Source organism: Pseudorca crassidens, chromosome 13 (assembly GCF_039906515.1).
Source record: "Pseudorca crassidens isolate mPseCra1 chromosome 13, mPseCra1.hap1, whole genome shotgun sequence".
In the NCBI taxonomy this organism is placed as follows: domain Eukaryota; kingdom Metazoa; phylum Chordata; class Mammalia; order Artiodactyla; family Delphinidae; genus Pseudorca; species Pseudorca crassidens.
Window position 1 is genome coordinate 51808844 of NC_090308.1, and position 24040 is coordinate 51832883.

Consider the following 24040-nt stretch of genomic DNA (forward strand, 5'->3'; position numbering starts at 1 on the left):
TAAGACAGTGCCCCTTTTCCACCCAAATCCCCACTCCGTCTGGGCCTAACCCACAGAGAATGAGTGTGAGCTGGGACTGAAGAGCAAAGGGGTAAAATCGGGGAGCGGGGGGAACAGAGCAGAAGCCAGCTACCCCCTCCCTCCCTGCAGGGGGCCCCACCCAAAACCAACCCTAGCTGGGCAAAGGGAGAATGACCACTTGGATGACATTTAGAATTTTAACTACTACATTGGGCCAGACATTTAAATCACTGGAATTAAAGATTTTTACTTTCTAAGAAGGAGTGATAAATCCAGGGAACGGAAAGGAAATAGTTCATAGAATTTTTTTTTTTTTTTTGCGGTACGGGGGCCTCTCACTGCTGTGGCCTCTCCCGTTATGGAGCACAGGCTCTGGACGCGCAGGCTCAGTGGCCATGGTTCACGGGGCCAGCCACTCCGCGGCATGTGGGATCTTCCCAGACCGGGGCACGAACCCGTGTCCCCTGCATCGGCAGGTGGACTCTCAACCACTGCGCCACCAGGGAAGCCCCATAGAACTTTTTTGAAAAGACAGTGATGACAAGGAATAATCTTCATTGTTTCTGCTTTCGCATACTGAGTCCTACCCAATCAAAGGAATGCCACTCAGATGAGTAGTCCTCCTCACAATTCAGAAAGCAAGGCTGAGTTGCGGGTCCAGGTGGAGGGGGTGACCTGGACATGAGAAATGCACAAATGATAAAATACGCACCTTCTAGATTATAAGGGGGGGTGGAATATGAGATTCAAATAGAACAAGGTGAAATCTGTATAACATGTTGTAGCTGCTATAAGGAGAGTGAACATACAATCATAGAATACATGTAAAACACCAGGAAGGATACAGATGTTCCACTGGTGGAAATGATTTTTGATTAAAGTATATGCTCTTGGTGTCAAGGCCCATGCGAAACTGGGTTCATTCATTCATTCCTTCACACATTCATTGAGCATCAGCTATTACCCCAGCAAGGTTTCTCTTGTCCTGTGTTTATGTCTAATCAGAGGTACACACCGATTAGAAAAGGCCTGGGAAAGGCATGGTCTCCTCAGCCTGAAAGGGTTCAAAAGTAAAGCTGGTGTCGGTATTCAAAGAATGCCTGCAAAATACACTTGACATGGGCATTCTTTCCATTGATTTGTGCTCTGTCAAATGTCGACCTGTCCTTAGCAGATGTGTGAGAGGCACAACCCAATCCTTCAGGCGTTGTCCCACGTGGCCATTACTTTCAGCCCAAGATTTTACAATTCAGCCTGTGCATCAGTTTCTAGATTGTAGCTGTCATCAGCCTCAGCCCAAACCACAGTTTAACTGGCTTTGTCTGGTTACAAACATAATTGGAATTAAAGGTTTAGAAGGAGAGATAAGATAGAGCTAATCTTCTTAAAATAAAAGAAAACACACTCATTTTCTTTTTCATTTTCCTGCACCCTCATTACAGAGCAGCTCTTCCACGGCGTGCAGATCTAGCCTCGGAGGGCAGCGTATGAAGGGTTCTCCTGGCATCTTCTAAACCTAGGGGGCAGTCGTGGAAACCATCGCCGTCCCTCCACACTTTGTCTCACACTGTGGATGGCCACATCCCAGATCAGGAGGCACAATTCTGGCACTTGAGCTGCTGTCTGGCTCCCCGCCAGGGAGCACAGTGTGCCCTCCTCCTGGAGGAGGGACAGGAACTCCTACAGAGCCTCCCCTGCCCTAAGGGAAGGAACTGGTGCCTTGGCACACCTCTCCCAAACGGCCCAGTGCCCTGCTCTGGCTCCACCAAATGGAGAATGAAAAGACCTTTTCATGGCTTGAGATCCTTCAGACAGGAAGAAAGCCTTCACACCCTCTTCTGATGAGCCCCATAAACGTGGTTCCCTCTCAGCTAAGGAACAGAGAGAAACTTCAGGAAAACCTCAGCAGAAAGTTGCTCTCCAATAGGGCAAAGGTCTGAAGGAAGGGTGGGGCTACAAGAAGACCCATCGTCCCCCTCCCTCTCTCTTTTTTTCTTTTCTGTCTATTTGGTCAGAGCTCGGATCACCAGGGATGACTGAAAGTGAGATGTTTTGCTAGGAGTTTTCTAAAACCCAAATAAATGAAGCTTAATTTGAGGTAATCTGAGGTAATCCATTAGCTATGAGTTGAAAACCAACCTCAGTTTGTTATCTAAGATGAAGTAGCCTGGATGGGGCTGGTCTTAGAAACCCTGACTCACTGCTTCAGCTGAACTTGAAATTTTAGTTCCTCGACCTATAGCAGAATTTTCCCCCAGAAAACACCTTTTAAAGAATATTCACTATCTACTGGAAGCACAATGCTAACATAAGATCCACTTCCTTCGTTCTGCCTCTAAACCTCCTCTTCCTGAATGTTCACTGCAGAACATTCCTTCTTGAAAGCATACAGAAAAAAATACATTCATCTTTAGCAAACCGCAAATAGGATGAAACAATGATGAGAACAGTCATTTTTTGTGGCTTTGGAGTTACAATCCGACCAATACAAAAAATCATTGCAAAAGTGGCTGAACTGATCTTGAAGGAGATAGGCTGGTCCACATAATTACGCCTCCAGCTCTCCATGCCAGGGTGCCTTCCTAGATAAATAGCTTTATTCCTGCCTTGTCTAATAATAATAACATCTTACCAAATCCTTGTGGTGGGTGGTGTTCCAGTGCTTTACTTGTAATAAACTCACTTAATCCCCACGGCAACCCAATGAGGCAGATGAGGAAACAGAAGCACAGAAAGGTTTAGTAACTATCCCAAGGTCATACAGCTAACAAGTGGCAGAACTCAGATTTGAACCTGAGGTGATGTGACTCCAGAATGTATGCTTTTAACCAATTTACCACACTGTCTACAGGGAACTGGCCACACTTCCTGTCCCTCGTGGGCAGTCCCTAAAAATTTCACAGAAGGAATATCATCCATTAAGTCACATCTACCAGGGCTTCCCTGGTGGCGCAGTGGTTGAGAGTCTGCCTGCCGATGCAGGGGACGCAGGTTCGTGCCCTGGTCCAGGAAGATCCCACATGCCGCGGAGCGGCTGGGCCCGTGAGCCATGGCCGCTGAGCCTGCGCGTCCGGAGCCTGTGCTCCGCAACGGGAGAGGCCACAACAGTGAGAGAGGCCTGCTTACCGCAAAAAAAAAAAAAAAAAAAAAAAAAACCCAAAAAAGTTACATCTACACACTAACCCATTTTTACCGGTGATTCATGGGGAAGGGGAAATACCATTTCACATACTGAATGACCTAATAACCTTGTTATACATCCAGCATTAAAAAAAAACAAAAACTCTACCTCAAGTTTCCCTCAAATTAACTGTAGATAAATCCATACTTGCATTTATTCTCAGCCGCCAGGAAACCTAACCAGAGAGTCTGACTCAAAGTATATTAGAAATCCATTTTATGAAATGCTCTTTTGGTGTTAGATCTAACTCCATAATTAGAGAACGTTAGAGTTGAAAAGCGCCTTGGAGTTTTTAGAATTTAATCTCCTTAAGGGAGGCTGTCCCAGAAGGATAAAGGACTTGCCCCAGGTCTTAAGAGCCATTCGGTGGAAGGACCGTCACCAGAACAACCTCACAGACCCCTAGGTTCCAATGTCTTTTTCCTCTTTACCACATTGCTTGCCTCACCCGACGTGACATTTTTATATAAAGGAGTGACATGTTCTCATTACCTGGGGCTAAAGACACTTTCCTATGCTCTGTACAGACAAGGTTAACATAATGATATTCCAACAGTTGAATTTTGTAAATATACTTGAACTGCTTCAATTATGAGTTAGGTGGTGCTTACCTTTCTTCATTTAGAGAAGCAGACAGGTAAATAAGAAACACTAGGACACGGAATATGAGTGTCCTAAGTGGAAAATGTATATTACTTTAATTTTCTATTATTCCATTATATTTCATCACCAGTCATTTGTTCCTGGTGGAAACTGTTGCTGATATTTCTGAAAACCATCAGGAAATGTTTAAAATTCTGTGGAAAAAAAAAAGTCTCTTTTTCAAAATGTCTGATCCCTGGCCTGTTCTCTGGTCCAGGAGCTCAGGACTTCCTGCCAGATGGTCTGCCTGCCTCTCATCTCTCTCTGCCAGTGCGTCTGAACACAGCCATTTGATCGTTCCTTGCAAGTCACAGATTTCATACTATCATCTGTACCTCAAAAACCGTCAGCAACTATCCACTGTCTACAGGGTAAAGCCCAAACTTTCAGAACCCTAAACAGACAGTACTACATATCTTTCAAGTCCATTTGCCTTTGTGTGTGATACAAACCGTCCTCTCCTGCCAAATTAGTAAGTCTCCAGTTCCCCCAAACACACGTAGGGCTTACCTGTCTCATGGTACCTTAGCCTATGTGGCTTTTCCCTCCCAGGATTATCACCTCATCTGTCTGTGCCAATCCCATTCTTTTTTTTTTTAATATCTTTATTGAGTATAATTGCTTTACAATGGTGTGTTAGTTTCTGCTTTATAACAAAGTGAATCAGCTCTACATATATATATATATCCCCATATCTCCTCCCTTTTGCGTCTCCCTCCCACCCCTCTAGGCGGTCACAAAGCACCGAGCTGATCTCCCTGTGCTATGCGGCTGCTTCCCACTAGCTATCTATTTTACATTTGGTAGTATATATATGTCCATGCCACTCTCTCACTTCGTCCCATCTTCCCCTCCCCCCTCCCCGTGTCCTCTAGTCCATTCTCTACATCTGCGTCTTTATTCCTGTTCTGCCCCTAGGTTCTTCAGAACCTTTTTTTTTTTTTAGATTCTGTATATATGTGTTAGCATATGGTATTTTTCTCTTTCTGACTTACTTCACTCTGTATGACAGACTCTAGGTCCATCCACCTCACTACAAATAATTCAATTTCGTTTCTTTTTATGGCTGAGTAATATTCCATTGTATATATGTGCCACATCTTTATCCATTCATCTGTCGATGGGCACTTAGGTTGCTTCCATGTCCTGGCTATTGTAAATAGATGTGCCAATCCCATTCTGATTCACACTGCAAGGTCCAGCCTGGAGGCCTCCCTGACAACCCAAACTTCCTGAATTCCTTTTCTGAAAGCATTTATTACTAGCAACACTGATTTCATATTTGCAGTCTTACTTTAATTTTTCCATGTGCATTTCTCTTGCCTTCCCATCCAGTTTATCCTTTAGAGCAGGATACCTTTTTTAAGACTAAAAATATTTCCTCTGCATTAAACACATAAAGAACTAAGTATCAATAGCTGGTTATTTAATTGCTTTTCCATTTTCTTCCTCCTCCCCCAATATTCTCCTTGAAGAGCTGGCACTGAAAACATTTGGGATGATTTTATACACTTATTCTAAAAACTGAAAAGCTTATAGGATATATCTTTAAGTAAGAGCCTTTTACCTATAATTCATGATTAAATTCAAAGATCACCTGTTAGAGTACTTATTAATAGGTTAAGAGAATTAAGAAAATAGGAACAGATGAGCTTAATGTGTTTTTGTCTTGCTTTTAAAATCTACCCAAATTTGCCTCAACATTGGTGGCTAAAGGGGAATAAGAATATAAATTGAGGCTCACTTACTATATGTTTAAATATTTCAACGTTATAAATGAAGCTAACAAACTATTAAAGTATGTTCTAATTTCTTGCCTTTAAAAATACACCTTCAAGGCTTCCCTGCCGATGCAGGGGACGCGGGTTTGTGCCCCGGTCCGGGAGGATCCCGCATGCCGCGGAGCGGCTGGGCCCGTGAGCCATGGCCGCTGAGCCTGCGCGTCCGGAGCCTGTGCTCCGCAACGGGAGAGGCCAAAACAGTCAGAGGCCCGCGTACCGCAAAAAAAAAAAAAAAAAAAAATACACCTTCAAAATGACCTCAAGCCCAGCTTTGCCTCCTTCTCTTCCCTCCCGTCTCCATTCTGCACTACAAGTGGCCTCCCACGTTCGCAAGTGGATATTACCTTGCTTCTCCATCCTCTGGACACACTCCCTGCCACCTCTCAGGCCTGGGGCTACACACCGTGGTAGCAGGGCCTGCCCTCAGGGAGGAAGGCAAAGAAGAGTTCTTTTTAACGTGGGGCCATTCTTGCCCAGGTCTAGGGGAGATATTGAATCTGTTCTTTTTTACTTCTTAACATAAATTCATTCAGAATTTATAGCTGCATTCAAAATACCAAATAAAAGTAAAACCTTTATGACTTTAAAAAATCAGTTAAATTAAATTTCATCTTCTTAAATGTAAAAGCACTTTAAAAAGAGAAATATATAGTACAATTATAAATGTTTGCAAGTTACTACACACTATAACTATTGCTAGGAACATATCACTGTGTGAACAGCAAGATGGTTAATATTAAAAACACATTGGCGGGTGTTGGCTGAGCCGGTCTCTCGGGCCTGACAAGTCCTCGTGCTCTCTCTCTGTGGTGATGACGGTGAAAACCGAGGCTGCTAGGGACACCCTCACTTACTCCAGGATGAGGGGCATGGTAGCAATTCTCATCGCTTTCATGAAACAGAGAAGGATGGGCCTGAACAACTTTATTCAGAAGATTGCCAATAACTCCTATGCATGCAAACACCCTGAAGTTCAGTCCATTTTGAAAATCTCCCAACCTCAGGAGCCTGAGCTCATGAATGCCAACCCTTCTCCTCCACCAAGTCCTTCTCAGCAAATTAACCTGGGCCCATCATCCAACCCTCATGCTAAACCATCTGACTTTCACTTCTTGAAAGTGATCGGGAAGGGCAGTTTTGGAAAGGTTCTCCTGGCAAGACACAAAGCCGAAGAAGCATTCTATGCAGTCAAAGTTTTACAAAAGAAAGCGATCCTGAAAAAGAAGGAGGAAAAGCATATTATGTCGGAGCGGAATGTTCTCCTGAAGAACGTGAAACACCCTTTCCTGGTGGGCCTTCACTTCTCTTTCCAGACGGCTGACAAACTGTACTTTGTCCTAGACTACATTAACGGTGGAGAGGTTGTTCTACCATCTCCAGAGGGAGCGATGCTTCCTGGAACCACGGGCTCGGTTCTATGCTGCTGAAATAGCCAGTGCCTTGGGTTACCTGCACTCTCTGAACATCGTTTATAGAGACTTAAAGCCAGAGAATATTTTGCTGGATTCACAGGGACACATTGTCCTTACTGACTTTGGACTCTGCAAGGAGAACATTGAACACAATGGCACGACATCCACCTTCTGCGGCACACCCGAGTATCTTGCACCTGAGGTGCTTCATAAGCAGCCTTATGATAGGACCGTGGACTGGTGGTGTCTGGGGGCCGTCTTATATGAGATGCTCTATGGCCTGCCTCCATTTTATAGCCGAAACACAGCTGAGATGTACGACAACATTCTGAACAAACCCCTCCAGTTGAAGCCAAATATTACAAATTCTGCAAGACATGTCCTGGAGGGCCTCCTGCAGAAGGACAGGACAAAGAGGCTTGGTGCCAAGAATGACTTTATGGAGATTAAGAATCACGTCTTCTTCTCCCTAATTAACTGGGATGATCTCATTAATAAGAAGATTACTCCCCCTTTTAACCCAAATGTGAGTGGACCCAGCGACCTGCGGCACTTTGATCCCGAGTTTACCGAAGAGCCAGTCCCCAACTCCATTGGTCGGTCGCCCGACAGTATCCTCCTCACAGCCAGCGTCAAGGAAGCGGCCGAGGCCTTCCTGGGCTTTTCCTACGCACCTCCCGTGGACTCTTTCCTCTGAATGGTCTTAGGGTTGGTTGTGAAGGATTTTACGGGCGTTTTTGAAATGTTTTAGTTAGCCTTTTGGCAGAGCTGCCAGCTGACAGGACATCTTAAAAGAGAATTTGCACATCCCTGGAAGCTTGCACATCTTGGCAATCTTATTGCACACTGTTTGCTGGAAGCTTTTCGAAGAGCACATCCTCCTCAGTGAGCTTGTGAGGTTTTCCTTTATTCTTCCTTCCAATGTGGTGCTATCTCTGAAATGAGCAGTAGAGGGCTGCCCCAGGCAGATGCAGTGGTCTCATTCGTAGGAGGACGCTGTTCGGAGAAGGAGCTTCTGAAGGTCTGTCCGGGCCGTGATAACGCATCTTATGAAACGTGCCTTTTCTGATGAGATCGTGTTAGCTCCAAAGTTCTTTCTGTTGCCGAGTGTTTCCGTTCTGTTCTTCCTTGTGGACTTTCCTGTGTGATCAGCCGTATGAGTGTGGTATGCTTGCTCACAGAAGGACTCAGTTATAAGCATCAATGTGACACTTGCAGGACACTACAACGTGGGACATTGTTTGTTCTTCCATATTTGGAAGATAAATTTATGTGTAGGCTGTTTTTTTTGTAAGATATAGTTAATAACTAAAATTTATCGAAAATGGTCTTGCAATGACTTGTATCCAGATGCTTAAAGAAGCATTGCTGCTACAAATATTTCTATTTTTAGAAAAGGTTTTTATGGACCAATGCCCCAGTTGTCAGTCAGAGCCTGGTGTTTTCATTGTTTAAAATATCACCTGTAAAATGGGCATTATTTATGTTTTTGGGTTTTTTTGTTTCTTTTTTGCATTCCTGATAATTATATGTATTGTATAAAGGAAGTCTGTACATTGGGTTGTAACACTAGTATATTTAAACTTACAGGCTTATTTGTAATGTAAACCACCATTTTAATGTACTGTAATTAACATGGTTATAATAATGTACAATTCTTTCCCCCCCTCCCTACCACACACCTTTTTTTGTGTGTGATAAACCAACTTTGGTTTGCAATAAAACCTTGAAAAAAAAAAAAAAACACATTGGCGGGGCTTCCCTGGTGGCGCAGTGGTTGGGAGTCTGCCTGCCGATGCAGGGGACACGGGTTCGTGTCCTGGTCCGGGAAGATCCCACATGCCGCGGAGCGGCTGGCCCCGTGAGCCACGGCTGCTGAACCTGCGCGTCCGGAGCCTGTGCTCCGCAACGGGAGAGGCCACAACAGTGAGAGGCCCGCGTACCGCAAACAAACAAACAAAAAACATATTGGCAAAGGTGTCAAGGTCACAACTGACAATATCTGAACATATAACTTAAAAAATGACCACAGATATATAACTTAATGAACAGCAAGACACAGCTTCTTTTGCATTGTTATTTTTTTCAGTCCTTCTCCAGATTAGCTTCCGAGTCATGGAGTAGTTTGGCAAATGTAATCATAGTTGCCATCTTTTCTAAGCAAGCAGTGCTCTTCTTATAAAGATATAATCATAAGTCAACTCTCCATGAATCAGATTCCTCACTGAATATGTAAATACATGTTTGTCTCAGTTTATGCAAGACAAGTCTATCTTTCATGGTTAGTTCAGAAGATGACAACAGACCAAAACATGTTTTGAAATTACATGTCCAGAAAATTATCTTATGTACCACCGAAGAAAAAGAAAAATGTCAAGAAACAGTACTCAATCTTATTCTGATAATTTTTCGTTAGTATTCATAGTAAATAAAGAATCCAAAAAAGGGATGGCAGAACAGAGACTGTTTAGGTCAGCAGCTATTATTACTGGCGAACAGAATATTATTGACATTCTCTCCACTGTATGTATCTCTCTCTCTCTTCTCTTTTTCCTGTTGTCCCCTCTTCTTTCTTTATTCACTTCTGCTGCATCCATTACCTGGTTCTCTTTTCTCTTTTGTTTGTGCCTTAAATCTTCCAGTGATAGTCACCCTTGCTAGAAATGTAATCCTCTTCCTGCTATTTCCCTCTTCTGGAATTGACTTTCTTAACATTATGAATACACATTTTTAAACATTAAAACTTTACCAGTGTCATATAAGCCTAATAAATGGATGTTTTTCATCTTTTATATTCCCGTAATATAATTTTGGCAGAGATGCAGTCACAGCACAGACAATTATGACACTAGCTGAATAGTTAGTTGTCATGTCTCCTTAGACTCCTCTTGGCCATGAGTGACTCCCATTGGTTTTTATGACCTTGACAGTTTTGAGGAGTACGGGTCTGACCTTTTGTAGAATGAGCCTCTACTGGAATTTGTCTGGTGTTTCTCTCATGATTAGACTGGGGTTATGGGTTTTGGTGAAGACGAGTACAGAGGTCAATGTGATTTTCACCATATTATATCAAGGGTACATACTATCAACATGATTTGTGGCTACTGATGTTGACTTTGGTAATGTTTGCCATGTTTCTCCACTGTGAAGTTACTCTTTGATCCCCCTTCTATAGCGTAGTCTTTGGAAGGAAGTCCCCATGCGGAGCTCACACTTACAGAGTGGGGCTATTATGTTCCCCCTCCTTAAAGGTGCAGTATTTACATAAATTATTTGAAATTCTGCATTGGAGCTTTGTCTCTTCTCCTCTATTTATTTATTTATTTACTCACTTATTTCTATCAGTACGGACTCAACGATACTTATTTTATACTTTGTGTTATAATACAGTGCTGCTTTCTTTATTTTATTGCTCAAATTGTTCCAGTTTTGACTATTGGGAACTATTTCAGTTAGCTTCTAGGACCTTTTGACGTATCTCTATTATTGCATATACGTGTGTGTGTGTGCGCGCGTTTGGTACATTTTTACTTTCTGGCACTATAAGACATTCCAGGCTCATCTTGTATATTTTGTGCTCCAGTCCTAAAATCAGCCATTTTTTCAAGAAGCCCTGGTTTATTTTACTGGAGAATGGTATCAGAAACCAAGATCTGGGCTCTAGTGCTTGTTGCTACTGCGGTGTCATTGCTTCTAGACCCGCTCACCTGACAGAGCAAGGGAATATGTGTGTGTATACTAACTGGTGTATATACAAATATACCTAAATGTTTCCATATGTAACCACCTGTATCTATATTAAGCTAAGTATGAGTTCATACTAATGTTGAAAGCAGTTTTTAATCCAGCTGTAAGGTGGGAAAGTAGGGGAGGTGTAGAGAAAACAAGACTGCCCAGAAGTTGGTAATTGTTGAATGGTGTGATGGTACATTATGCTATTCTCTCTACTTTTGTGTAGAGAGAATACTACACACCAAAAAAAATTTTTATACATAATAAAAAAATTTTTTTTAAATACGAACAGTTAGAGAAGGTAGTCTTGGCCTCACTCCAAGCCCATTTACCCTTCCTTTATACAAGATTCTAAAGAGCATTGTTAGCTAATTTCCAAACATGTAACTAATCCAAACACTTTAAACATTTTAAAAGATTTTTTTAAAGTACACAGTGACAAAAGTAAGAAATGACAGGTAATAAAAGGAAACTTCTAGAAAAAAAGAATAATACAGAAATAATTTGCTGCAATAGCAGACAGAACAATACACTTCAATAGGCTCTCAGAACATTACTGTATTTCCATAAAAAATGCTGTTATCCATAATAATCATGCTTCATCAAGAAAAAGCTAAATAATTTTAGCATATTCTGTTTTAAAAAAGAAAAAATAAGTAAACATATCTTCAGATAGTTTTTACCCAAAACAGTAAAACTTTAAAAGTTTCCAACCTACAAGGATAGACACTAAGTCATCTATAAAACTCAGCTGTTTAGAACAACTCACTTCCCAAAGTTCCAGACAGCCAAGTACCACAAGCCAGGGATAGACACCCGGTTCTCCAAAATACCTATGTAATTTATATTTCCACAGAAACACATTTAGTGTTCATGGCAGTCTCAAATTTACCTTAAAAAGAAAAAAAAAATAATTCAACAAAATCAGTTCCCACTCTAATAACTCTTTGAAGGAAAAATACTTGACTTTTTTTCAAATTCCACTTCTGATTAAAGATATTAAGCAGATATCATCTTCTGTTTGCAAAGTTTTTCATAGAATACTGTGATCTTCTTCTCTCCCTGCAAAGGAGAAGCTAAAGCCATACTGATATGCCTAGTGTCAGAGAGTAAGTATCTTTTGCTTAAAAATACCCTGAATCAGTGAGCAATTTATTGGCCAGCCCATTCTGTTGAAAGAAATGTTTCGACAGTTACTATTAAACTTCTCTCTTAAATCAGACCAAAGATAAGAGATAGAGGGTGAAAGATTCTCTGTTTTTGTCTATTCTGTTAGCTATTATCTATTTTTACTTATTCTATCCTTTTTGTCTATGGCATGCAAATAAAGAGGACTCTTTCTCTTTTGAGTGCCTGGCATAAAGAGAGCTTAATAAGGGGAAGGGGAGAGGCTTGGAAAACTGCAACAGCTCAGAGGCTCCTGCTCACCCCTAACCCACATCCCACTTGTCACCTGGCTGGTAGTGCTGTCGCCTCCTTGGGAGAGTAACTTGCATTCAAGAGATTGTGCCAAGCACTCCCTTAAGAGGACTCTTCTTGGGGTGTGATGTTCCAGAAATTAATCCCCAGGTACTTTTTACCTATCTGGTACAGAAAGGCTTCTGAGCTCATTTGAATAATTTATAGAGACGATTAAAATAGAGATGATCCTGTGGAAATATGAATAGTGAAACCAGGTCAGCATTACCTCTCAGCAGACCAGGCAGGTACCTCTGAAATGCCTGCAGAGAAGACCCGCTCATTGATATACACACGTTCCCTCTGTTTTCATAGTTCATTGTTCTGCCATTCCTGGTGCCGGGATATTGCCTTAAGTCAAGATTTGTCTGCTTTTTGCTTCTAGGATTTATTAGCAACATGCTGGAAGGGGAGGCCACGTTGCATGTTCAGCCCTGCTCCATGGAGACCAACATAACTTTCAGACCTAAGAGACATCCTCAAAAAGCTTAGTTCAAGTAACTTCTCTCTAAAGACTAGAAATCACATGATGCATGTCCCTTCCACTTCCCCATGCCATGCCCCTCCTCTCCGGTCCCTCTCCTCCAGCCCCAACTGTGCCAAGCAGAGAGCAGCCTCCCTTCAGGTAGAAGACCACAAGGGCGGGGCCAAAACACTGCAAGAACAACAGGTATTTGGGTCATTTCCATTTGACTGTGTTTGACAATGTGATACATTGACTCTACAGTGCAGGAAACTCAAGTTCAGGAATTCCAGGATTCTTTACTGAGCCCAGCAGCACACTGCTTGGAGTCTAGGCACCAACACCCTTGCTTTTTCTTGTTTGCAAAGGAGAGCTAATGATACCAACTCAGGGGCTCATGTATGAGCTAATTAATGACTGCACAGGGCTAAATATAAAGAGGCTTCATGGTACAGGCAGGTAATATGTCCCTTGAGGAGTAACACATGGGAATTACACTGTGTGAGAGCCCAGCAAAGCTGTGTCAATCACTGAGGAAGGTGGTCTTAGCAGACCCACCCCAGTTCTTTATGATTATATACTTGTTGTTTGGTTTCCTATTTTATCTATTTATTTTCTTTATTATTATTATTATTATTTTTGGCTGTGTCAGGTCTTAGTTGAGGCACGCAGGATCTTTTTCGTTGCAGTACTTGGGCTTTTTCATTGCAGTGCTCAGGCTTCTCTCTAGTTGTGCCGCGCAGGCTCCAGGGCACGTGGGCTCTGCAGTTTGTAGCACGCGGTTTCTCTAGTTGAGGCACGTGAGCTCAGTAGTTGTGGCATATGGGCTTAGGTGTCCTGCGGCATGTGGGATCTTAGTTCCCCAACCAGGGTTCAAATCCGCGTCCCCTGCATTGGAAGGCAGATTCTTTACCACTGGACCAGAGGGGAAATCCCTGTTTTCCTATTTTAGATTCATCCTTTTCATGGTGCAGAATTACTGTATTTATATTTCTTATTTAACTTCTTACCTGTGTCTGGCTTTCAATCACTTCAGAGCATTGTGTTTACCAGGCTTCTGCTGGACAGACAGGACGGGAGTGACTACACTAACGACCTGGGGACAAAGGGAAGCTCCGTGTCCAGGACTTGGCCTGGCAGCCTGAGTGCTATACCACCACCCCCAGCAGCACGTGTGACAGCTTACTATCTCTGTATGTGTAGGCTCCATGGGCCTTGGGGCAGAGTCGTCAAAGCTGTTTGTTACAAAACTGGTTCCTGACCAAAAATACTGACTTTCTGTTACGTAAGATAGCTGCAAGGTCCTTTTAATGCCATTAATTGGGTTAGAAGATGGGAAGGTTGTGGCACAAGGGAACAAAACAGGTTTCAGACGCGACTGCCTAGGAAACACTGCAGGGATGGTTAATCCCAACAGTTACAAAACTGTAGAAAAGAGAAGCACTGTAGTTACAGTACCAAATTGAAATTAATAAATCAAACCAAATTAAGAAAATTGAACAAAGTGCTGAACACCTACTAAGTAGTCATTAAAAAATAAAATAGTTAAGGAAATTAAGTTGAAAGTAGAAGGTACAGAGAAACATTTGTTCATTCATTCAACAAACATTTATTGAGCACCTAGTGTGTGTCAGACATTGTGTTAGGAAGGGGGTATAGCAGTGAATAAGAGACAAAAATCTCTGCTTCACAGAGTTTATATTGTAGGGGAGAAAGACAAAATAACAAGCAAACAAATAAGCAAGAAAATATATAGCAATCCGTATTGTGCAGATAATTCATGCAGGTTGAGGTGATGGTGACTGACCTTTCTGCACAGGTGACACTTAAGCTGTGAAGGATGAGAAGGAATCAGTCCTGTGAGGACTGGGGGAGGTGTTCCAGGCCAGGCAAACAGGTAGGGTCCAATTCTCAAGACAAAAAAAGGGTTCAGCACATCACGTAACTGCTCCAGTGTGTCTGGGGCAGAGCTGGGGGGAGTTTGAGCTGGGCAATGGAAGGGGCCAGTTCACAAAAGGCCTGTAAACACGTATAAAGACCTGAGTTTTCTCAAGAGAAAATATCTGCAAAAAAAGCAACTGACAAGGAATTGATCTTCAAAATATACAAACAACTCATGCAGCTCTATATCAAAAAAACAAACAACCCAATCAAAAAATGGGCAGAAGATCTAAATAGACATTTCTCCAAAGAAGACATACAGACGGCCAAAAAGCACATGAAAAAATGCACAACATCACTAATTATCAGAGAAACACAAATCAAAACTACAATGAGTTATCACCTCACACCAGTCAGAATGGCCATCATCAAAAAGCCCACAAACAATAAATGCTGGAGAGGGTATGGAGAAAAGGGAACTGCCCTACACTGTTGGTGGGAATGTAAATTGGTACAGCCACTATGAAGGTTCCTCAAAAAACTAAAAATAGAACTACTATATGATGCAGCAATCCCACTTCTGGGCATATATCCAGAGAAAACCATAATCCAAAAAGATACACACACCCCAATGTTCATTGCAGCAGTATTTACATAGCCAAGTCATGGAAACAACCTAAATGTCCATCAACTGAGGAATGGATAAAGAAGATGTGGTCCATGTATACAATGGAATATTACTCAGCCATAAAAAAGAATGAAATAACACCATTTGCAGCAACATGGATGGACCTAGAGATTACCATACTAGGTGAAGTAAGTCAGACAGGCAAAGACAAATATCATATGATATCACTCATATGTGGAATCTAATTTTTAAAAATGATACAAATGAACTTATTTACAAAATAGGAACAGACTTGCAGATATAGAAAACAAACTTATGGTTACCAAAGGGGAAACATGGGGCAGGGGGAGGGATAAATCAGGAGCTTGGAATGAACATACACACACTACCATATATAAGATAGATAACTGACAAGGACCTACATAGCACAGGGAACTCTACTCAATATTCTGTGATAACCTATATGACAAAAGAATCTAAAAAAGACTGAATATATGTATATGTATAACTGAACAACTATACTCCAATAAAATAAAATTAAAAAAACCCAGAGTTTTCTCTTTTATGTGTGATAGGAAGCCCTTGGAGAGTTACAAGCAGAGAAACAGTAGGATTTGATTTATGCCTTGAAAAGATGACTCTGCTGCCCTATGCAGAAATAATGATGGGGGTAAGAAGGGGGGCAGAGAGACCAGCGAGGAGATGACTGCAGTGTGGCACTTACGTCCTTAGTCCTGGGATAACTACTTGCTCATTGTTGGGAAAGCAAATGACAAATGATCATTTTGTGTGCATCACTTCACATGTCACATCTACATGTCTGCTGGGACACAGAGCTATCCCACTTTTGTGGACTGGGAAATTTTAGATCACATTAAATAACAAGAGAGCCATTGCCAAATGGTACTCTGTGTACATCTGAATTGTAGATTTATGGTGTTTTACTCATCCTGGCCCTTTTGACGCCCTCGGTTTACTGTTGACTTCCTACCATACTTTTGTCAGTGGTTACACCAAAACCACACTCAATCATCAATTCTCCCCCAGACTTATTTTTTGGGGTAGCGACTTTCTTTCTCTACAAAGAAAAGTGAAACTCTTCAGGAGGAATTCCTTCTTGTGTCAGCTTCACGTTCTGATAGCTTCCTCTTAGTTTGAGAAGATGTCTCTCTTCTCCAAAACTACGGACCACCTGAGCTCAAGGTCTGTCTTGCAACCAATATGCACCTCCCAAATGATGCCCTCATTCTGAAGCATTTTTACTATAGTCCCTTCTCCTTTTTCCTCTTTTCAGCTTCTATAACTGCCTTGTCCTATCTTAACAAGCAGCCCTTCCCTCTGTGCTGCTACCCCTTTGACAGTCTTTCCTGAATCTTCCCCGTCCAGTCTTTGCTCTCCTTTAACCTGTAAATAAACCTCAGGCTCTCTCTCCAGCTGCCAGTGCCCATTTTCCACCACTCCCATAACCTTTAAGAACTGTATGAATGCAGCTATATCCTTCTTTTTGCCAAATCCATTATCCCCTTCAACTTACTTATTTCTTGAATTCCCTCTTTCAATTTTACCTTCTACTTGTGTGAACTATAATGTTTTTCTTTTTAAGTTTAATCCTTCATTCTCTTGTCATTTATTCAACCTTACAGACAACTCCCAGTTATGGATGATTCTGTCTTACCCCATCACTGGCATTCTTTCTCCAAACTTACAATCCCTGATGCAAATCTCATTGGGGTCAGAAGTATTTTAAAAGTAAGAATCTTCAGATTTTGGAAAGGTAGTATGTATACGTACCATAACACATTAATATTTCTGTAGCAAAAATGTATGACAATTTACTGTAAATGGGATAATTAAAGATAATAAATTGCCTTATAAGCATTCAGGTCAGAGTTTGCTGCCAAATGAGTTTCAATGTCAATCTACAAAAAAAAAGAAAACAAACAAACAAAAAAATGAAAAAAAGAGAGAGAGAAAGAAAAGTAAAACTGAAAATTTTTCTACTTCTCATTTGCTCTGATGATAGCACAAATCTATTTCTCCATACTGCTCTTTTTTTTTTTTTTTTTTTTGCTTGCGGTACGTGGGCCTCTCACCATGGCCCACGGGCCCAACCGCTCCGCGGCATGTGGGATCCTCCCGGACCAGGGCACGAACCCGCGTCCCCTGCATTGGCAGGTGGACTCTCAACCACTGCGCCACCAGGGAAGCCCTGCTCTCTCTTTTATTCTAAAACTTTCTACCTGGTTTTCAAGTTCCTACTTCAAAGTCAACATTTTCTAAAAGGAACAAATCAATTTTTCCTTGCAAGCAGGCTTCCTTTCTAAAGGATTTCATTTGTCACCAGGAACACCATTTTTTCTAGCCTCCCAAATTAAAAATCTTAAAATCTTTCATTCTATCCACTTTTGCTCCTACATGTAATGCATCATTGGATCTCTTGACTTCACCCATTCAACAGCCTCTACCTTAATACAAGCCCATACTGTTTTTTTTTTTTTGGCTGCATTGGGTCTTCGTTGCTGTGCGCGGGCTTTCTCTAGTTGCGGCGAGTGGGGGCTACTCTTTGTTGCGGTGCACAGGCTTCTCATTGCAGTGGCTTCTCTTGTTGGGGAGCACAGGCTCTAGGCACTTGGGTTTCAGTAGTTGTAGCACGCGGGCTCAGTAGTTGTGGCTCGCGGGCTCTAGAGCACAGGCTCAGTAGTTGTGGTGCACAGGCTTAGTTGCTCTGTGGCATGTGGGATCTTCCCAGACCAGGGCTTGAACCTGTGTCCCCTGCATTGGCAGGCGGATTCTTAACCACTGTGCCACCAGGGAAGCCCCAAGCCCATACTGTTTTAATAGCCTCTTGGGCAGTTTCTGAGATCCCAGTCCCCACCTCTGTTCACAGCTTTTTATATCCCTCAACCCTGCCCTTCCATCACACCAGGAATATCAATGCCACTACCTCTGAAATACTGCATTCATTACGAATTCTTCTTTCCTCAAGACCTTACAATAATTTTTCTGTATTTAAAGACTGGACCCCACCCCACACTTATTCCTGAAAAACATTCTACTTCCTAAGTTTCCTTTCTGTACCATTCTCTCTAACCAAATACATTCTATCAATACTTTGCTTAATTTATCATCTCATGTGTTCAACTATCGCCTCAATTCTGATGCCTTTCCGAATTGTAAGACAGAACAACACAGTATCAAATGTAACTGGTACACTGGGTCTTATTTTTTGTCTTAAGTAAAATTAGTTTGTCATTTCTTTTAGGCTTGTTTTAGGGTAAGTTGTTGGTAATTTGTGAGACTGAATTAGTCAGTGTACTTCCAACAATTCCCTTTTCATTCCCCTCCATTGAAAGGAGAAACTCCCATGCTTGTACCTCATTAACAAGCATGAAATGAATAAATAAATAGCACAGGTACCAAACATAAGGAACAAAGGATAAGCCATCCGCAGAATGCTAGCACTAAAACTGCAGACGCACTAGGGACGTTTAATGAGCTTTGAATGAATGCTGAGCACATGGGTATTTGAATCTCTTTCCTTATTTTGTGTACTTTGACCTTCTCCTGCTTCTTTCCTTTTCTCCTATAACCTACCTACTAATTCCATCATTACTATCTATGCTGTGAAAATATGTGTTGCTCTATTTAGTACTTTAGATGACCATCATGAATATTTACTCACAAACTTTAAAATATTTGCTCTCTCAAATATCATTTTTAAACAAGATGAGGGTCGAGAAGACAACTCATTGCAAAATCAGCAAGCACCATAGGAAGGTCGGAATATCAATTTACTCAACCATCCCTCTCCCAATAACTCCAACCTGAATACTATCATCAGATTTATAGATGAAACTAGATATTCAAGGTTGCTAATGCTCAGATAGATAAGAATGAACTTCAAAACAATTAAATTTAAGAATGATTTTAAAAACTAAAGAACATTCAGATTTTACAAAACTAAAGAACATTCAGATTTAAAGAGTAACTACAAGGTGTAATAGACAAGCTGGCTAAGCACAAAATAGAACAGAAAAGACTGGTATGATGGGGGGTGGTGTGGGTATAAGTAACAAGTCAGTGAGAGCAATGTGATTATTAAGTTTCTCTTAAAAGACAATATCAGGGATTTCCCTAGTGGTCCAGTGGTAAAGAATCCACTTGCAATGCAAGGGACGGGGGTTCGATCCCTGGTTGGGGAACTGAGATTCCACAAGCCGCGGGGCAACTAAGCCCGCGCACCACAACTACTGAGCTCGCGCGCCTCAACTAGAGCCCGCGTGCTGCAAACTACAGAGCTCACGCGCCCTGGAGCTGCGTGCCACAACTAGAGAGAAAACCTACACACCACAGCTAGAAAGAAGCCTGCGCTCCGCAATGAGGAGCCCGCGCACCCCCAACGAAAGATCCCTCGTGCCTCAACGAAGATCCCGCATGATGCAACTAAGACTCGACGCTGCCAAAAATAAATAAAATGAAATTTAAAAATAATAAATCTGTAAAAAAAGACAATATGATAAGATGAATTAATAAAAATGTTACATAAAATTACAGACACTAGAAGTGGAAGAACATTATATGTAATCTAGTCCAGTTGTTTTCATGATTCTATCAGCAGTAAAGCATTTTATTCAAAAGAAGTTGTACAGGGATTCAGTCATATATAGAAAACAGATATAAGTGAGCATCTCTGAGTGAAGACAAGGCGTGAAGCTTGCAAGCCTGAGTTCCTCTCCCATCCAGCTTTCCATCCATCCCTTTCTTCCTGTTGCAGCCTCCAAGGCATCTCAGAGGACCCCTAGGGTTCTACAGAGCACTGTCTCATCCAACTCTCATCTCCTAAGTTACAAATATAAAAGTTGAAATCAGAGCTCTGGTCTTTGGGCTACATTCTGCGCTTTATAATTCACTTTTCCAGTTATTGCAATTAGTGTAGAGTGTCTTCTATATGGCAGGCACAGTATTAGGTGTGAATAAGATGTGAATGTGAATACCCTGCCCTAGAGAAGCCTAGTGGAGAAGAGACATAATTTCTGAATAATAATATGGAGAAATCACTTGGGATATTATAAAATTCCATGAGAACATGAGAGATATCAGACAATACCACCTGGGAATTCAGGGGAACTTCACAAATGAAATGATATTTAATTGGGGTTTTAAAGATGAATAGATGTTGATAAGTCATAATTTTTCGCATTCACAGGTACTCACCAGATTACTTTAGCCAGTTTGGATTATCACCATTTTAAAATAGAAAATCAAAGAGTTTTTTTTTTCAGGGTATTTATCATTGTTACAATGTATATTGTCATTTTGGAAAATATCTGAAAAAATTCAATATTTTGAATTAACATATACATTATGATGGAACTTCACTTAATTGCTAAGCTCATAGAAGTTAATTCTTAGAAGCATTTTGATATTTTCTTTAGTTATTTTGGGCAAAGCTTATGAGAGAACTCAAGGGCAAAGTCTTCTGCACTGGTTTGAATGACATTATCACCAATAGGGAGATGCTTTAAATTAGGAATTTTAGCATCAGTGCCAAATCAGTCCCTACTTGCCTCATCTTCTAAGTTGGTTGATGTTCATTTTAAGATACTAATAAAACAAAATCAAATAAGACAAAAGTTCCACATTATTTGGGGTTCTTTTTTGGATCATTTTGGTGAATAGCATGTTCAAGTTTCTAAGATCTACATTCAAAGTCAGCAGGGAATTAGGTGAGATGGTCCACTGTTCATTGAGATGACCCAGGTTGCCTTGGAGAGATTCACTTAGGTTGCAATTGTCATAATTACAGAGATCTCTCATAATCACATGTTACCCAAAGGCTCTAAGCATTTAAGTTAGTGTTATCTGGTTGTCTTCCAGTCACAAATTTTCGTTTTTTCCCATGTTTTTCTGGACATTTTTTCCATACTGCTGGTTGAAAGTCATTAAAAATACCCCTTGGTAGCTGATAATGAACCACTAATTATCAGAGGACACAAATCTGTAATACTAAATTTTTGACCTCTCTATAGATGGTGTTTGACTAAAGCTTCCAAAAGAGAAAGTCATTAGGTAAAATGGCAGAGAGAAATCAAAGCTCTGCTAAGAAGACAGTAAAATCAATAATCATGGGAATAAACATAGAATAATTAAAATACTAAGTCCCTTGTATTCAAGTCTGAAGACTTGAACATAAGAAACAGCTAAGAGGGGTCCATCTGACCAATGGGGTCTGCAAAGTACTAACTTCAAATGTTTAATTCCACCTTCAATTGTCACTTCAGCATTTAGATGTTCTTCAAAAGTGTGTGTGTGTGTGTGTGTGTATGCGTGTAACACACAAACATATATGTATATACATATATACACACACACATACAAACACATATATATATTTAAATCTATTACCCATTTCATTAAGTTATGGGTTACATTCTAATCAGTACCCTGAGGAAACTGTAGCTCAGAAGTACATACAGCTTGCTTTTTCTAAAGCACATTACAAAACTAGTCTGACATACACATTCTACACATTCCATTCCAGTAGCTTCAAAGCTATCATGTGCAAAACAAAGCAGATGTATAATATTACAGGTGGAGAAGAAGGGGATGAATAAGCATCAAAGGCAAGCTCAGGCTGGTGGTGCTGGCCACCTCACATATTACAAAGTAGCACAGACGATCTACTACTAAAACAAAACACTGGCTTTAACAAACAGGGACTGGGGATAACGAGTGACCACTGGTGTTGAGACCTTGAGTCACCTCTCAATCTTAAGACAACATCTCCTGGGACTTCTCTGGTGGCACAGTGGTTAAGAATCCGCCTGCCAATGCAGGGGACATGGGTTTGAGTCCTGGTCCAGGAAGATCCCACATGCCACAGAGCAACTAAGCCCAAGCACCACAACTACTGAGCCTGCGTGCCACAACTACTGAAGCCCGTGCGCCTAGAGCCTGTGCTCTGCAACAAGAGAAGCCACTGCAATGAGAAGCCTGCTCACCACGACAAAGAGTAGCCCCCGCTCGCCGCAACTAGAGAAAGCCTGTGTGCAGCAACGAACACCCAACACAGCCAAAAATAAATAAATAAATGTATATATATAAAAAAGACAACAGCTCCTGTCAAATTCGGTACACAAAAAGCAATTCTGAGCTGCTGATTCAGAATCTTAAACGAATCATTCCACTGTTCAAAGCACCTTTATGTGATTTAATATCTGATTCAATTAAGAACTTGGTAATCTGCAAATAAGCTCAGCTCACAGGAAAGTAGCTTTTGAGAGAATGTAGGGTAGCATGGTTCTCTCCCAGCATTCAAAGTTCTCAAAAGCCTAAAGTAGAGAAGACTAAGTCTCAGAGAACAGTACCCAGCAGGAGCTACCTTCACCGGCATCGACTTTCCCAATTAAGCTCTAACCAACTGCAAAAAAAAAAAAATTGTTTAACACTCAGAAAAAAAAGTAAGGGAGTATGTTAATATATAAGACTACCATGGCATTAGCCCTGTGAAACAGTAACACATACTGATTCCCAATCATGTACCTCATACTCAATTGTTATTAAAGTGACATTGGACAAATCGATATTCAGAAAGATTCCCTCAGCAGGAGTCACCTCTAGATCCCGGTTACAGTACCTGTTTCTGGAATTTTCATATCTATTCCGGGAGTCGGAGCACCTATTCCGAGAGTCTGCCCTCCCGCTGCGACTGTCGGCACACCCGCTGCACCTGCCACAACCAGAACCACAGCAGGTTCGACCCACCCATTGAGGCTCTGGGTTAGGCCAGTCTTCAGATTTTCCTCAGAAGTAAGTATTGCAGAAATGCAGTGTCCAGAGCTACATAAGCAACCAGATCGCGTTCCAATTGGCCCAAATGTCGTCGAGTGTAGCCAGAGGGCTTTGTTCTTGACTAAAGAAGGGATCCCCAATGAGGGATTCCTGACCTACATAAATATTCTACGATTAGAATATTCAAAAGAAGGCCCCCCCCCCCAAATTGTCTTCTCTCTGGCCAACATGACGACATCTCTCGACGTCTTCAGGAAGACAAATGAGTGTCACTGGCCAGTGACTCCTCTTTATTCTGGGAATGACGTCACAAGAACTTTAATTTTCTCCTGTACTACATTAGCTGGTAGGAATTCAGTTTGAAATTTAAGGATATCAGAGAATAACAATAATTACTACTTACAGAGAGCTTTGTATATGCCCTGGGCTTTACAATCACTAACGATCCTTACAAGACAGCCATGCTGGTCAGGATGATCACGAGCCAGGGATTCCTGATGGAAATGGATCTGTCTTGACTAGAGCTAGACACAGAATCCTGAAGGACTTTAACTTAAATATTTTCAGCCTTGATACTTTGAGTCTAAGACTGTTGTAAATATTTTTTATAATAAGTGAAAGAAATTCATTTGAACAAAGGGACTGAAAGACGTACAGGAGCAGGACTGAGGTGAATGAGAGGGAAAAACATTTCAGTGACTCTTCTGAGACTGTCATTTAGTTCCACTGCATGAGTGACCAAAAAATATTATTTCACAAGTCCCATTCCCACTCCTGTCTCCTCTGATACCCACTCTCTAGTAAGAGCAGAGAAGCATTTCGGGTCTTCACTACCTAACAGTTCCAGCCACACAAAACTCCCGCCCCTACAAGCACACAACAAATTTAAACCTTAACTGGATAACCGAACACTAAGTTATTTTAAATAACTTAAAATAACTTTTTAAAAGAAAAAGAATACAAAAAGGTTAAAATGTCCCCTGTAAAAACACAATTTTTAACCAGTTTGAATACCAATGATTATCACCTTGTCACAATATCTTAAGCAAG

General features: G+C 41.3%; 1 protein-coding gene across 1 annotated transcript; it reads left to right on the plus strand.

Annotated features, from left to right (window-relative positions):
* Positions 1 to 6380: 6380 nt before the first annotated feature.
* Positions 6381 to 8707, plus strand: LOC137204687 (serine/threonine-protein kinase Sgk1-like). Its single transcript, XM_067702443.1, is given in 2 exon segments — positions 6381 to 6986; positions 6988 to 8707. Coding segments are annotated over 2 exon segments (1296 nt in total). The 5' UTR covers positions 6381 to 6437; the 3' UTR covers positions 7735 to 8707.
* Positions 8708 to 24040: the final 15333 nt, after the last annotated feature.